This window comes from Falco peregrinus, chromosome 2, assembly GCF_023634155.1.
Source record: "Falco peregrinus isolate bFalPer1 chromosome 2, bFalPer1.pri, whole genome shotgun sequence".
Classification (NCBI taxonomy): Eukaryota; Metazoa; Chordata; class Aves; order Falconiformes; family Falconidae; genus Falco; species Falco peregrinus.
The window spans coordinates 114,141,962-114,158,140 of NC_073722.1; the positions used below are offsets into that span (position 1 = coordinate 114,141,962).

General features: G+C 39.9%; 1 protein-coding gene across 1 annotated transcript in view; it reads right to left on the bottom strand.

The window, feature by feature from the left end:
- The window catches only part of TNRC6C (trinucleotide repeat containing adaptor 6C), a 219,528-nt gene that overhangs the window by 11,177 nt on the left and 192,172 nt on the right, over nucleotides 1-16,179 (bottom strand). The window contains 9 exon segments of the mRNA XM_055795203.1: nucleotides 339-455; nucleotides 3,279-3,422; nucleotides 3,570-3,761; nucleotides 4,895-5,062; nucleotides 6,800-7,031; nucleotides 7,354-7,437; nucleotides 8,836-8,958; nucleotides 9,409-9,555; nucleotides 10,817-10,966. Coding sequence (XP_055651178.1) covers nucleotides 339-455; nucleotides 3,279-3,422; nucleotides 3,570-3,761; nucleotides 4,895-5,062; nucleotides 6,800-7,031; nucleotides 7,354-7,437; nucleotides 8,836-8,958; nucleotides 9,409-9,555; nucleotides 10,817-10,966 — 1,357 coding nt within the window.

The window sequence follows — 16,179 nt, forward strand, 5'->3', positions numbered from 1 at the left end:
TCTTACTGGAAGGGTCTAGTAGGGGTGTTTTTACTGAATTCCTAGACAATATTCCTCCTCAAAGTTGCAACGGAAATAGTCATTAAGAAATCTCGATGCCAATTCAGAGTGACATGTGGCACCAAGTGGAATAAATACATTTTTCCTTAGCACAGTTCCAGGCATACCATCCAATGCTCACCACTGAAGAGCTACCAGGAGAGCTGCCTACCTAGCACAGTACTAAGAAAATACGCTTCTGTCTATAGTAGCATTACTGTAATAACTGGGAGAGCGCTTTCTAGGGCCTTTTCTCAGAATGCAGAAGGATGCAAAAGTAGAAAGGCCATTTTTCGTACCTGCAATGCTAGGTGCAGATGCAATGCTGCTGAAAGAGCTACTGTAGCCGGAGGCACTAAGCGGCCAGGCACTCGATGAAGGCAGCGTGGCATTCTGAGATGATGTTGGGGATGACCCTGCAGAACCAGCAGAGAAGCAACTAAGAAAGATGGGCATAATGATGTTTGGTGTGACATAAGCAAATCTATTATGTGCAAATACAAACCATGCAAGGCATTTTCCTTAATCAGCCTGGTCTCTGAACTCTAGGAATGAAATGTTATAGAAAGCATGATGAAGTGAAGCAGAAGTCTTTAGTAGAGGAAAGCTGGCACATTGGCAAATGTACTAGTGCCTGTGCAGAAGATAAATTCTGCATTCCCTTTAAGATACATGACTCTCAAAAAATCAGTGTTAAACTGTTTAGACTCAAGGAACAGGCTTCATTTATTAAGGTGCTCTGCCAGCTGACTTAAGCAATGGCAACTGTAGATGAGCATAGATGTGTATGATAAACTAACCTCTTACCATGGGTGATTTGTCCTAAATTACTCGAGGCAAGCATTTCTCCTACATCCTGATGCCCACACACATCTTTAGATTTTTGCAGACTTTCAGTAAAGCAAGGATATATTTTAGCAATCTCTTCTTAAACTGATAACATTAAATGAAATAGCTTGAAACCATCTTGGTAAATCATTTACAATCTGAGGAGCTATCTAAGCATACATACAATTTCCTTACTGGCAGCAAATGAAAGAAACTGAACATAAAATAAAATATCTTCGTTATAAAGACCAGAAGAGCTGGAAGTACTCTCTCTAGCCACCAACAAAATTAAGTGTGTATCCTAGGTGACTTATCATTCCTGACGTACATAGGTGATACTGAAGCATCTTTAACCAACTAATAAAAATACGCGAGTTCTTTAGGAAGCGGCCCTGTGCTGAGGTAGAAGGGAGGAAGTAAAGGGACAATCTCAATCCCTCAGAGCTCAAAAAACCCCACAGGTTGTATTTCCAACTGGAACAGCAACCAACCAAACTTTACTTTATCCAGACTCACTGTGCTCCAAAGGACACCACCACAGACATCAGTCTCAAACAAAACAACTCTCTATCAGGGCCTTCTCTGGAAATAATCTATTCCCCAGGCAGGGATGAGGAATTGTATCAGATTGAAAGGCCACAGAGCTGAACTGTTCCCAATTCCACGTGACTTAAGACTTTCAGCTCACAGCAGCTGACCCTGCAAAGCTTCATTTGCAGACAGGGTAAAACAAAAATCAACCCAAAAGCTTAGGTTTTGTGTGTACAGTGCGAGGACGGTGCACACCGCGGCGTAGCCCTCTAAACGGAGATGAGCTCTGCTAATACGTGTGTACTTCACGCTGCAGTGTTACAAGTCTTTTCCTGGCAGCATGTCGTGACAGCCCCAACCTCATATGGAAAGGCACTGACAATAACAGATCATTTTACCTAGGAGCAAACACCTCAGTTATACAAGCATAAAGAAACAGATCCAGCAATGACATTTTTAAATTAAAATTAATTATTAACAAGCTAAAAAGCTAATGAGGAAAGGAAGCACACACCCCAACAGTCACCGCTTCTCAGAAGGTTTTAGCTCTTGAGGGACTGTTTACTTCTGCAAAGTTTATCTGTACTGACCCTAAATAGTGTAATTATTTCTTCACTCCACAGACAGATTATACACCAACAGAGCTAGCGTATACTTTCCTTCTATAAAGAAAGAAGACCTTAGAAGGTATTGTCTAGCTTACAAGTATAGATGATAGCTCTGTAGGGGTGGCCTTTCAGCCTAGAAGGAGTATTTCTTGGGTGCACTATATCTGAACTGTGACTTTATACTCTTCAGTCTTTATACTTTTCTAACTCCAAACCATCTGGGTTGCCTGGCCCTGGTAGTACATTTGGGTCATTAAAAGTTAATTCGACATTACCCATGCACACAAATACTGCATGTTTCAGCTTAAATCAAGATTGCTTTTGGGTGAGAGAACTAAAATCATTCAGGGCACTGGAAGCCCCTGCCTCTCTTCCCTTGTTTCACATCCCTTCATTTGAGTTAACAAGCTCAGAGCTGGAAACCCGTTTCAAAGACAGTTCTGATTTACAGTCTACGCAGATACCACCGATGTAACTACTAGAACCAAACTCATGTTTTTAATCCTGACGGGTCCCTTCTTGACAGCCTGGTTATACTATTCCTGTGCACATCAGTGCGCTCTAACAGAGCACGGACAACCTATTTCGGCATGCCGATCACAATTAAACCAAGCCACCTTTCTCCTGATTCACTTTCAGTACATCTAGTTAACAAGTAGCAAAATCCCAAAGGGTTATTGTTTTAGAGACTACCCTTTTCATCCTGAAGTAAGACCGCCAGAAGGAGCCAACAAGACAAAAGGAATGAAAATGGCACTGGGAAATAGGGTCCCCTATTTTTTCTTTTCTTTGATGGTTTTGGGGACAAAACTGCTCTAATTTAGTTTGCTGATGTATCTTCTAACAAAGCTGCCATTAATTAGTATGACAGAAGCCTGCTGCTTCAGCAACAACTGTGGGAATTCTGTATTGTGTTTTTTGAGTATTTCACAAAGTGTATGTAAAGAGGGTGGTGAGTATGGAGAGTGACATCTTGTTCAACACAAAGTGTTATAGGTTACAAAAACTTCCAGTGACCACAGAAGTTTGTATTACTATTACATCTCACAGCCTTTTCCAAAATAAAAATATTTACATTCCCATGGAAAACCAGAAACTTCTTAGTCCCATAGTTAAATCAAGTATTTCTGGATATTCAGTGAAAGTTCAGAGCAGAAGCATCATTAGATTGGGATTACATGCAAGAATTAATAAATCCATGATATATAAAGTCAACTTTTTTGGAAAGAAAAAGAAAATACACACAGATGTGAAAGTAATTTGTGTGTTTACCTCCACTCTTGAGAAGATAGCGATTAACATCCTGTATCGTGGTGTTTATGGTAGGCCCAGTTGGAACACTTCCAGGAGTAACATCGGGGTCATTTTCAGGATCAATATTCTGCAGTCCTTTCCATGGCACTCCTGGATGAAATTCTGTTTCAAATATAATAAAAAGACAAGTATATAAAGTCATAATTCTCCAAAGTGCCTGTGTATCAGAAGGCATGAGGATTCAATAAATAAACCCAACAATATGTTTGAAGGACATCAGTTAAACACAAATGCTTTGTATTTTGTTACCTGGTGGCCAGTTTATGCTGGAGCCATTGGAAATTTTATCACTATCGGTTTTGGCACGTGACCAGCTGTGAGGAACAGCTACAGGTGGACTGGCGGGCGATTCACTGTTTTGAATCAGATCATACCGGCCATAAGAGTCATCAATGGAGGACTTTCCCGGAGGACCAATACTTAAACCTCCAGGTATAGCACCTGTAATGAATGAAATGGAAAGGCTTTGTTTAGGAGTGGGACCAATTTTGGGTATGGAATTTCATCAGTCCCCGCATTATGTCATTACTTTCTTTTTTTCTTTCTGTATTACAAACATAAAAAAGAAAATTAAAATATAAACACAGTAAGCAAGGCTTAAAAGCCTTGGAAGCCTTACTAGGCATTTCAGCTGTGAGATACACCGCTGGTGTGATCTAGACACTGAAGTTAAAGAAATTCACATTACATTACTGCCAAAAAGAGACTAAGGAATTCAAATCATTACACTGACAGTAAATAAGAATTTGCTGAGACATACTAAGGAATATAGGCAAACTGTAGGCAAACCCTCTTCCCATCTTTCTCTAGGTATTCACTGCTGATGGGATGGATGATTTGAAATGGCCATTCTCATGTTCCTACAAACTACCAAACAACAATTTGGCATAAACAGTTCAGCTACTTGCAGAAAAAAATACTATTGTAAAAGAAATAATTCATGCCACTCATAACAAAATCCAGGATACAATAAAGTTAACAGAGCACCATGTTCTAACAGAATAAACTTGGTACAGGAAATAAAGGAATAAACGACTCAGGATACTGGAGGCGTTAGGGATAAAGGTGTTCAAACAGATTAGCAACCACTTTTGGAAAAATATGAAGTCTGTGCTCCTAACTCCCAGGGTGGGTAATTAAGTAATCCATTGCGCCTTTTTACAGGACTGGCTGTGAAAAGTTGATGACCTTGGAAAAACTGTGGGAGAAAGCCAATGTAAAGTTTTTTTGGATTGAAGGTATGCAGATCTGGAGTAAGGGGAAGACTGTGGGACTTGTTTTGCCAAAACTAATGGCTTATTTTACTTGAACTCCATGTTCTGAGCAACAAAAATCAGCAAATGAAAAAAAACATTCCTACATTGCATGTAGGAAATGATAGCTGCTAGCACTTCGATGCATTGCTGAATATGACTGCAGAAATCATTTTAAAAATATCACAGTCTCAAAGGGCACTCTGTACCAACCATTTATGAGCACTTACCGAAAATAGTAACAAGAAAAAAATAATTACAACTGAAATATGACTCAAGTCTCAAAAAGCCAGACTGACACAGAGATTAAACGCAACATACCGTGCTTGCTGGAGTTCTGGTCAAGCGAAGAAGCAGCACTGGACAGATTATCCATTGAGTTGGGGTGTGTCCACTGAGGAAGGCGAGACTGGGACTGAGAAGTGTCCTTCACTGACAAACCACCAGTAATGTCCATGTTATTTACATTCATGTTCGAGTTCAGTCCAGCTAAGGGGAGATAGGTCATTAGATATCGGTAATATACTGGAGGATTAAAAGATGTGTTTAAAAATCCAGCTAAGGGGATTATTAAATACTGATTCTCATACATGTGTATGTATGTGTAGTCATTTACTATGCACATTTTCAACCCACTATCAAGAACTTCTGCTATTATACGAACACCAATATAACTCCCATTAATTCAGAAAATGTTAAAACTTTGCTAAAAGGGAGGAGGAAAAAAAGCAGGAGTAATATTTTAAAGCTGTCAGTATTTCTACTTGTAGTAGTACTTTACTTTTCACTTGTCTCAGAAAAGGTATTCTGAAAGAATGCACTGGAACGCTATGTTTAAACCAGTGAAGAATTTGCAGCATTCCATTGCTAAACCAAGGTACTCCTAACATCTCACCAGCACACTACCATGTCTGCCATTTTATTTTGCTAGCAACATTTTAAAAATCTGAAACAAAGCAACTAATTAAAAAGCCATACAAACAGCAGTTATTCATCAGAGCAGGTACTGTACTATTTGAGCATATATTTTGTATACACAGAACAAAAGCACTCAGACTGTATTTAAGGAATAATTTTGACATGCTTTGTGACATGAACCTGGGTCCTTTTTGATATATTATCCTGAATGTTAGCAGATGACAGGAAGCTGAGATATGATATAAGAACCTCTTAGACTTAGGCCTTTAATTCATAATTCTTTTGCCTTTGGATGCTCCCCACTATAACAGCTCACCACAGCAGTCAGAATTACGTTCTTAACTGCTGCACGGTAGATAAAGCTTGGCAATTCCATTGTACATAGCACAGACAGAGTCACAAAGAGATTGAATTAATTCCTTTATGTCATAAATGAAGTCTGTAGCATACATCAAACAATCACACAGAAAACAGGTCTGAAAGATTGTTCTGTTCACCCTGTCTCAAGGCCAAATCAATTATTTTGACATCAGTCATATTTGACATATCTATGGCTAACCTACCACAGAATGACCAGTGAAGATTTCAGAAACTTCCCAGATGATTTATTCCAGTACTCTACTCTGCTTACAGCGAAGTGGTGATCCTTAATGTTTAACTGGATCTCCTTTTATGCAACAGAAGTTCATTACCCCTCAGCATTCGCCACATGCTAGAAAACGTCTTTGTAGCACTCTTTTACATTTTTGAAGATTACCATGTCTCTTAAGTCTTTAGACTAAAGTGAGCAGAGGATTCCATTTTTTCCCCGTAGCAGCCATGTTTTTGAAACATCTAATCATCTGCACAGCACTCTTGCTGCATTCCTTCAAACTGATCTGCATCTTTCTTGAAATACCGTGACCAAACCTGACACCTTACCAACACTGATGAGAGCGGAAAGATGACTTTGCATACCTTCCAGATGACATTCCCATTTAGCAATATGACATTGGTGTATTTTACAACGTGACACTGTTAATTTATATTTAGTTCACAAATAGCAACATATGTAGATAGTTAATTAAGCAGATCTTCTGTTCTGGTATTTGTGGGCAGAGCACAGGTCAGCAGATACAGCTTGCCTGAACAACCACCAGGCAGGCATGCGGTACCACAATTTTGTTTTGGCACTTCAGCTTTATTTACTAAATGTATCGTTATTTCTGTATTTGCCATACTGTGGAGCAAAAGATTTAGATGCTGAATTAACAAAATATACTCCCTCTTTCTTTTCCATACGGAACTGCTTTAATGAAGGACACTTACCAAGAGGGTAAGGAGCAAAGGTGTTCGGTGAAGACTGTTGCTCTTTGGTCTGCAGGTCAGGTAGGCCGGGAGCCTGGGGATGGGGTGAAAAGCTATCCATGGCTGATTTGCCTGCAGAGGGGTGCAAAGATAGATGTGGAGGGGGCGGCTGCTGCTTCATAAGCAGGGCCTGTGCCAGCTGGCGCTGGTGCTGCTGGATCTGCTGCTGCATGTTATTGATTGTACGTGCAACCTGGCAAGAAAAAGAATCAATAAATGCTCAATTGAACAAAAAGACATTAGACTTCTTGTGCCTTTCTCTACGGTGAAATAACACAATAGATTTCTTTACAAATAAAAATTGACTGTATTAAGGGTTGAAGAGCTTTCCTCCAACAAATGAATGTTGTGAAATAGCTTTATTGCTCTAGCAGTCTTTCCTTTTCAGTACTCAAGCCATGCACTGATTATTGTGTCTAAGGATGCTTTGGCTGCTTTGGTATAATGTAGCACAATCTCTTTAAGCTATTGAAACCGAACACTAATGGTGAGATTGAACTGGCAGGCAAACCTACTTGCTGCTCCTGTTGTCTCATGGGTCCGGAAACATTACGCTGAGCCTGTAACATCTGCTGCTGGATTTGTAAACGTTGGTACGCCTAGGGGACAGAAATGCGAGGTCAGAGGTCCTAACATATACAGTAAGCCAAACAAACTTGCTTGAACTCTGGTACACTATTAAATGAAAAAAACAAACATTGGAGTTTTCTGAAAACAGTCAAGGAAGCAAAAGTAACAATCTTGTTACAAACGTATCTTCTAAGTCCAGTGTTTGGGGTTTTTTTTTGTTTTATCTTAAACTAAAGACATCAATAAAAAATCTGATGAGTAAGTTTGTGAGCATTAAGTGGTTGTTAAAGGAAGGAACCGGGTTTTTTTTTCTGAAAATATTTTCTGTACATTTATATACATATATATTAAAAAACTGTTATATATTATTTAATATATATGTTATATATATTTAAAAAAGCAAAAATGTAAATAGAAGTTTATAACATTATAAAAACAGGATACATACAAACAGTTATTTTTGGCTTGGCCATTTTGAGTTCTGACAACACTTTGTATTTAATCAGTTGTGCTGCTTTATTGCAGAAAAAAGCCACAAATCTAATGTGGTTAACCAGACAGTAATTTATTTTTTTCAAGGTGTTTCTCTGAAACATGTGAATTTAAAACCCAAAGGATTTCTGTTCAAGTAGCTGGGTACTGTTCAATTAGTACCATGGCATGAGGTCAGTGCTGTACTCCTCAAAACTAGGAAACATAAGCAGAAAGAAACAATAGTATCACTGCTGCTAATGAGAGTTTGACTAGCACATTAAGATCAGCAACGAAACTACATTGTCATCCTCAATATTATGTTTAACCCTAGCAAATACTGATTTACTGTTAGCAGTACCTCTTTTTAAAATATTCTTAAGATCTAATTAAATATTTTCATACACACACACATGCGTAGAATTTGCAAATACAGCAAAAGTACACAACTTCTAAAAAACAAGTAGTTCTCATCACATGATTGTTTAATATACATTCCATTAATTATAGGAAATTCACCCTACACTTCATTATTTAGCGAGGCAACCAAAGCGAGTTCTCTGGGTAACTCAGGTGACCAGCCCTGCCAAGATTTCTCTCTCATTATGTTGCAACACAAATCTCCCAGCTAGTCAATCAGTTGCATACACTGGCATGTAATACACAGATCAGTGCTGTTTGAAAATATACTATGTTACTCATACCAGTAGAAAGACAACCGATTTCTTAGTTCCACTGATCAGCTGTAAATGATAATTATTTCACAAATAACTATTTATAAAGCCTGAGGCAAAACACATGATTTTGTTTCCTTATGAAGAAGCACTACCAAAGAAATCAGCATCTGTTCTAGAGATCTGTCACACCCATTTAAAATTTTAGTTAGCCATTCTCTTATTTTATCTTCAAGCTCTAAATCAGAACTGAAGGCATATTTGCCATGTCTTTTAACTTACCAGCTGCAGCTGATAGAGCTGGTTCAACATCGTCATATGCTGAGGATTATTAATTGGCGAGGTTAACTGTGCAGGGCTGAGACCAATGTTTTTTGCTGCAAACTGCAAAAGCTGTGCTTGAACCTAAGAAAGAGCAGTGTATTAAACATTGTACATTTACTTTTAATGCTGGCAACTGCATAAGCCATTAGTAAGTGTCACAAGGCATCAGCTGGAAAATACTACTAGAACTATCAAAAACTTAACAAGAGGCTCTAATGCAAATCCTAGTAATCATATTCAACCATTCATTTGTAGAAAAAGAGCTGAGAACAAACTCCGCAGCTCTCTACAAACACTACTTTTGCAAAAAGGAACACATGAATGTGCACACACAGATGATGTACAAAATAGACATATGAGACAATCTTACCTGTGTAACATGTTTACAGGCTAGTAAATAAATCAACACAGACACAGCTGGGCAACAGTAGCTGCAAAGCCTCAGGAGCATGACAGAACGCATATGGAGGAGAGTGTGTATGGAAGAGTTCCAGGGAAAGGGAAAACTCACGAGTGGAAGTGTCATCTAACCTGAGGGGATAGAAACTGAGGCACTTGAGCACGAAGACTAGGCTGGGATGAATTAAGAGGTTGCACTGGCGGTTGCTGCGGCTGTTGCATGGTCCTGGCTTGTGCTGCTCCGCTATTGCCAAACATACCCAGATTGCCACTCGGTATCTACAGCAGGACGAGAGAGACATTGGCATTTAAAGACGTCACTCAACATACAACCTGGAAGTTACTTATCTGTGCAGACTTTATCCTCAGTGATTATGACGGGCATGGACAAAGAAACCAGCACATACAGACTACACTGACAGTCAGGTTTAGATTCAGGCATGGCAAGATTGCCATGTACCAAACATCCCAAACCTCTGAATCTTTGTACAGATGCCTGAGCAAAAGGTAGCTGAAGCTGAAGGTGGCTTTTATATAGATGCATGACCCTAGATGGTCACAAGATGAACAATGAAAAGTACTTGCCAAAAATGTTTGTATTTCTGTAGCAAGGGAGAGGAGAATGCAGTCATTAAGCTCAAACCATCGCAATCCTTAAATTAGGAAATTTTATATTTAGTCATTTTACAAAGCTACTGATAATAGACATGGTATTAGTGCAGTCTCCACTTTTGAAAGATATGCTTAATGGGATCTAAGTGCTGGACAAGTATTGCCTTCAGGAACCTAACTTTCAAAGAGCATATGCAACAAAAGCCACCATAGAATGAGAGACAGTTTTTCTGTGTTGCTATTTCTTATCTTTGCCGGAACTTCCAATTTATATGGCAAAAGTAACTTTTTCATAATCAACAGTAGTTTACGGCCTCTCAGTCCTCTGGTGTTTATCCATCTTCCCCTCCACCACTTTTCCTTGTCTTTCCCTTTCACCATGCTCTATGCAGGGGCCAAAACACCCCTCTGGCCGTACTGCTCTACGTGACCAGAGGTACTAGAAGCAGGGTTTCCTTTCACCACCTGTCAAAGCAATGAGCTGTCTTGATACTGACAGCAGGAATAAAAAAGCACCCATCACTCCTCACCCATCTCATCACTGAATAATTATGCCAGCCAGGAAAGACGAATTAGAGCCATGTCTCTGCCTTAAGAGTCTGTGACAATTAGCAATGCCTCAAAGAAAAAAACCTCACATCAATCAAGGCACAGCTATATCAGGGTTCAGTGGTATAAATCCGTAACGCTACAGTCTCTTTTCAATGGATGCATGTAATTAGCAGGCTAATTACAACTAAGCAGTTGGTTTATGTCCTACAATGTGAAACGCTTACACAGAAGGTAGTTTCTCCGCTGGTGTTTCACATGAACAAAGATGCTGCACACACTTTCAGTTTAAAGCACTGTTTTCCCCAGGGAAGCGATGGGCACTAGCAGCGAGTCCAAGAGATGAAATTCAACTTGGGATCTCCCCCAGCCGCCTTACCTGTCTAGAAGAATTCAAGTTTTGCATGCCCAGCCCTGAGGCAATCCCGCCCAGGGTCTGATTAGGGAGTGCACTGTTTGAAAGGGGGAGCTTCAGGCTTGGTGAAGGCAAAAATGGTGAAGTAGTGGGCTCTTCCACTAGGCCGCCATCCTGATTGGAGAAAGAAAGGGTGAGCTGCGTGCGGCGCCCAGAGGCAGGCAGCGCACAGAGTGTCCCATGGAAATATAAAAGAGCATGGATGAGCAAAAAAATTAAAAAAAAAAGGTATGGATAACAAGGAATGAAAAGTATGGAGGGAAGGGAGAAGAAAGAGAGAAATAGGATTAAGGTACTGTTTTTCTTTACTTCGTTGCACTTAATCCACAAACGCACAATCACCCTCACCCACCTCTCCAAAAGGAAAGGAGGGATTCTAGCAACTGATTGCAGAGCTATCATGTGGCCATCGCCGCCTTCCCCCTTAGATTTTCTCCTCTCTTCTCCACCAGAGTGAAAGGTGGAAAGGGAAGAGGCCCAGCACATTTCAGGGAAGTCCGTTAGTCTGGTAAAGTCTCCAGAGCAGAGCACAGACAGACAACATGCTGCTTTTGCTAACCCAGCACCTGGGAAAGGCCAGGTCAGCTTATTTGACGCCAGTCTGTATTTGGTTCCACATTATAGCTCTGCTCTTAAAAACGCATTTTTGCATTAATCCCCTTTCCTAACTGAGACATATGAGCCTCCTTTAATATTCACATAGTGCTGAGTTATTATTACCCACTATGAAACATTACGCTCTTAACGTACCCGATGAACACAAAAACACTTACAACCAATAATGACAGTGCTGTCTATATAGCCTTCCTAGGAAAGCGATTAAGGTGCTGCCTGAACATCCCCCAGGAGGAGGCAGATTTTAGGAAGACATAAGGATCCCCCTCCAATAACTGGGCTGTAAGGAACCATGGCTTAACATAGATACGATGCACAGAAGGCAGCCCCCATGGGAGGCAAACAGTAAGTCAGAAAATAAAATAAATCATATAATCCCCAATCAAACAGGTAGATATCTAGCTAGTATTACAGTGGGGTACCAAGTTCTATCTCAAACTGCTTTGATGTCTGGGAAGCCTGCGGCTAGCATGATCAAATAACACTGTGTACAAAGTAGAGCTCCAAAACCAGGCAGAGTGAAAAATCTTTAATTTGCAATGTGCTGGACTGGTGTTTTTCAGGCAATATATTCATTGCAAAGAAAGGGTTTTAAATAGGTGAGGAGCTAGGTTATTTCAGCCAATAAAGTCAATCCTCGAGAAGATTGTGAGATACTGATAAACCATCTCTGTTAAAAAAGCAGCACGGTCTGCTAACCAGATACCCAAACAAATGACCTAACGCAGCAAGCACGCTTGGTAAATTTTATGTTCTAAGTTAATCCTGAAAAATGCATTTTCAACAGCTCTCCTTTGATGCAAAGAAAAAGTTTCTTTGCTATCAGGCAAAGTGACACTTGACATGCTATCTGACTATCCTGAGGGGGACACTGAAATTTTCTAATGATATCCCCAAGGCCTTGCAGCTCAAGATATTTTACATTCTGCTGGACATCAGTCACACTCCACAAACAACTGCAGCTTGCATGACAGTAACAGGTTCAAGGATTTCTCCTCAGATCACAGACATATGTTTACAATTCTACCCTTCCCCCTTTAAAGTGAAAATAATTTCAAGCTTCGTGCGTGCTCTCTCCTTCAGATGCCATTATTTCCTATGTGAACAGACTTATTGACCATGAAAGACCAACGCAATCCCTCCCTGCCCCAAAATTTATTCCACTCTTGTCTCACTGACTTTTTTTTTTTTTCTCATTTTGGAAATAGGCAGTGCAAGGGACAGTGGAGGACAAGCCACACTGAAGACTCAGACAACTAATTTCCAGAAGAGGCGGGCTAATGCTGCCAGGCCACCTTCACAAGTGTGTTCCTTGGCTGAACTGCAGCAAATGTCTTTTGTAGCAAGTTGATATCACATTGTTCACCTTCACTTTGATCTATTTTTTTTTTTTTTTTTAATTTGAACTTCTCCTAAGGTGCCCACTGTGCTGCATAGATCTGTGCTCTAGAAGTGGAACTAAAAGCAATTCATTCAACAAAGTATTTTAGTCTGTCAACAGAAAGTACTCATCAGTCATTCTCAACCTCGACCAGGTGGTACCTTTACTGCTTACAATGGTTTGTGACCCATTATTTTTCAGGCTCCTTTCTGTAATAATTATTTCCTGAAGAACAGTCTTTTCTACCTAACCTTTCCTCTTCAGTGATTTTCTTACAAATTTATGTTACATTTCTCCCTCAGGTTAATCAATTAAACAAGCCCCCTACACATCTGAATCATCAAAAACATGCTCGATCCAGCACTGCTTTTAACTTTTTTGAAGCAACTTGACACAACTGTAAAATCCTACCAGTAGTAGTATTTCCTTCTACAGTTACCCAATGCAAAGCACCAGACTGGTGCGCAACAGTGCATTACTTCTAGACATTTGGAAGTCTTTCACAATAGTCTCATGTACCAAACATGACAGAATGGAAGCAGCCTTACTCAAAGATTTTTTAGCCTTGTGAGATATGGACAATTTAGCAGAGGATTTCTGGGCACTTTGGCAGTCACCTGCCAACAACTGCCACATCATGAATCAAAATGTCCCAACAGACAGATGTGAGAGTGATGGATTTGCCAGAGGCCTTTCTATAAAGTCTGCTACAGAAGCAGTTAGTAGAAAATACTTATTAATAACTTCTTAAAACAGGAAAAACTCTTCTGAAAGAGGAAGTATTAAAATCTCACCTCAAAGTAAGTTCTCTTCAAATCTGACAGGAGTTAGTACAGGCAAAAGAAACTCGCAGGAAATGCAATACTTAAAACCATAGACAATATTTTTATTTTGAAAACATGGGAATATGAAAGAGGTTTCAAAATTTTGATTTTGATTTGGCTCATAGGAAGCAGAGATGGAGGAAAGAAGAATTTTAAAGTGAACCTTAAAATTCTAGTGATGGTCATCACCTAATTGCAAGGCCTATGAAAGCATAGTGATAAAAAACCCCCCATTCGTTATGGCAAAGAAAAAACAATTACACTCACCAGAGACAACTGGGATCAGAATGTGAAGGATAAGTTTGAAAAAGCCCAACATACAGTACATTCCAATTAGAAACCAGGAAAATGCCTAGTCAGAATGTTTTTTGGAAGAATGTGACTGCAGCCAACAGGCATCAAGGCTTGTAGACCTGAATTTCTCAACAGTAGAAAGGAAGAGCTGATCAGTGAATAAGAGTAGTGAGAAGGAGACTTAACCTGCAAGGTGAGCATTTCACAGTCTCCTACATGCTTAATAATTTGGGGGAAAGTTTGGAAGCAGCATGAGGGCAAAGGAAGATGGGACTCTGCTGGCAGTATGGGAGAAGGCATAAAAAACCCAAAGACGGAGAAGAGCAGGAGGGAAAACGAGTCTGCTGTGGAACTGACAGAACCTTCAGAGAAGGAAAAGCTGAGCCAGTGCCAAAGCAGGCTGATGTTACTTCTCTTCAGAGACCTGACCTGACTTTTGATCACATACGTCTAATACAATGGTCAGGAGTTAAAACACTTGCATCTGACTATGCTAAAAAACTAAGTGATGCCTCTGTGTGGTTCAAGATTTTCCAAGTTCCAAGGTGGTCAGTGCAGATCGGCAAACCACCATGTTTTTCTTCAGAGCTTAGAAGATCACTCGACAGGCGCAGTGAGAATACGCACCAGACTTGATCCCCAGTACTCAGGTGTGGTACCCAACCAAATCCCTACACTTTTCAAGAAAAGTTCCTTTGAAGCATTCCTGGCTTATTTCTGGTATTTTTAAGGACACTTCAAGGAAAAAATCTTACATGCTTTTCTTACAAATTTGGTGGCTCCAGAAGACATCAGGTAACATCTTCAAGCAAACCTGATACCTAAGTACAGCATGCTCGCCACCAAGTATAAGATAATGTGGTTGAGATCACGTATCAGGGTACTGCTAGGCTGGATCTTTATTTCCTCGAAGCCATTGGATTTTCGCCCTTCTCCTTTTATGGTGCTACAGGGCAAGATAACATCCTGAAAAATAATAAATTCACAAAGCACTGAGTGCCAAAGATTGACTCAGTGTAACACAGAATGAAGAGTATCGGAGCAAGTGTTGAGGAGCAAGTGAAAGCAAACATTCAAAGGTGAAGCTTAGTTGCGCAGAGCGCTACTAATCCAGAGAGAACAGGGAATTCAGTAGGTTCAGAAGCAAATGTCAGGGCTGGAAATTCTCTCTCCTCAAATACATAAGGTTGAAAAAAATAAGTAAGTGCTGGCTTTACCTGTCAGAGAAAATGCAGGAGAAAACTCATGGGAATCTCAGCTCAGGTGAGCTGAGAGAATCAGCTGCGGAAGAGTGGCAGCAGTGAGCACACTAACCCATCCTACAATTTCAGGAAGAGGAAGCTCACATAACTTACTGATGACTCAAAGCCAAGCAAAATGATAACGACTTGTTATAAGACAATAAGTAAAATAGGGAACATCGGCTGGAGCGCTTTGGGCAGCTGTGCTGAGAGCCTGTTAACCAACCAAGGGTGACCTGAGCAGGAAGCAAGACAGCTCCAGGCTCGTGCTCTGAAATAGTACCTCAAAGGGCAAAAAAAGTTTTGGAGAAGAGGAGTTGCTCTAGTAGCATGAGCCATAAATCTGGAAAGAATTTCTTCGGAAAAAGCTATCTATTATTAGACTAGAAACTATATTTAATTCACTTCACAAGTTGCTCAACATTCTGATAAACTAACAAATATCTAGATTAGGATTACTCCCTTTGTTAATAACAAAGTCACTGTGATAGATTATTCCCAGGCTGACAGCTTTTACTTGCTGTATGAATATTAATGACTTTAGTACTGCCTTCTCAATAGTTGTGGTTAACATGTTTCCATAGTTATGCATCATGCTGCACATAATGCACCTCTCTGGCAGTAATTTTACTGCTCAAGATACAGTTACCCTAGAAAAGACAAGGTGAACTGGCACACATGTATGGATTTTGTGATCTTCATCAGGAAAGAGATCTTTCAATTAACATATTCATTAAAGTTTGCCATAAGCATACCAATTTGCCATAGTTAAGAATGAACTTTACAAGACAGGAAGAGAAAAAGAAGGAAGGAGAGCCAGGCTGAGCCTTACATTGCAGAAAATACATCATCAGTTTGGTTTGGTTTAGGGAGCAACAAACATAATGGATACCACATCACTTCGATATAAATAGACAGCCCAGAAAGAACAAATGTTATTATCCCGCCAAAAGCAGAAAAGCAGTTTTCCAG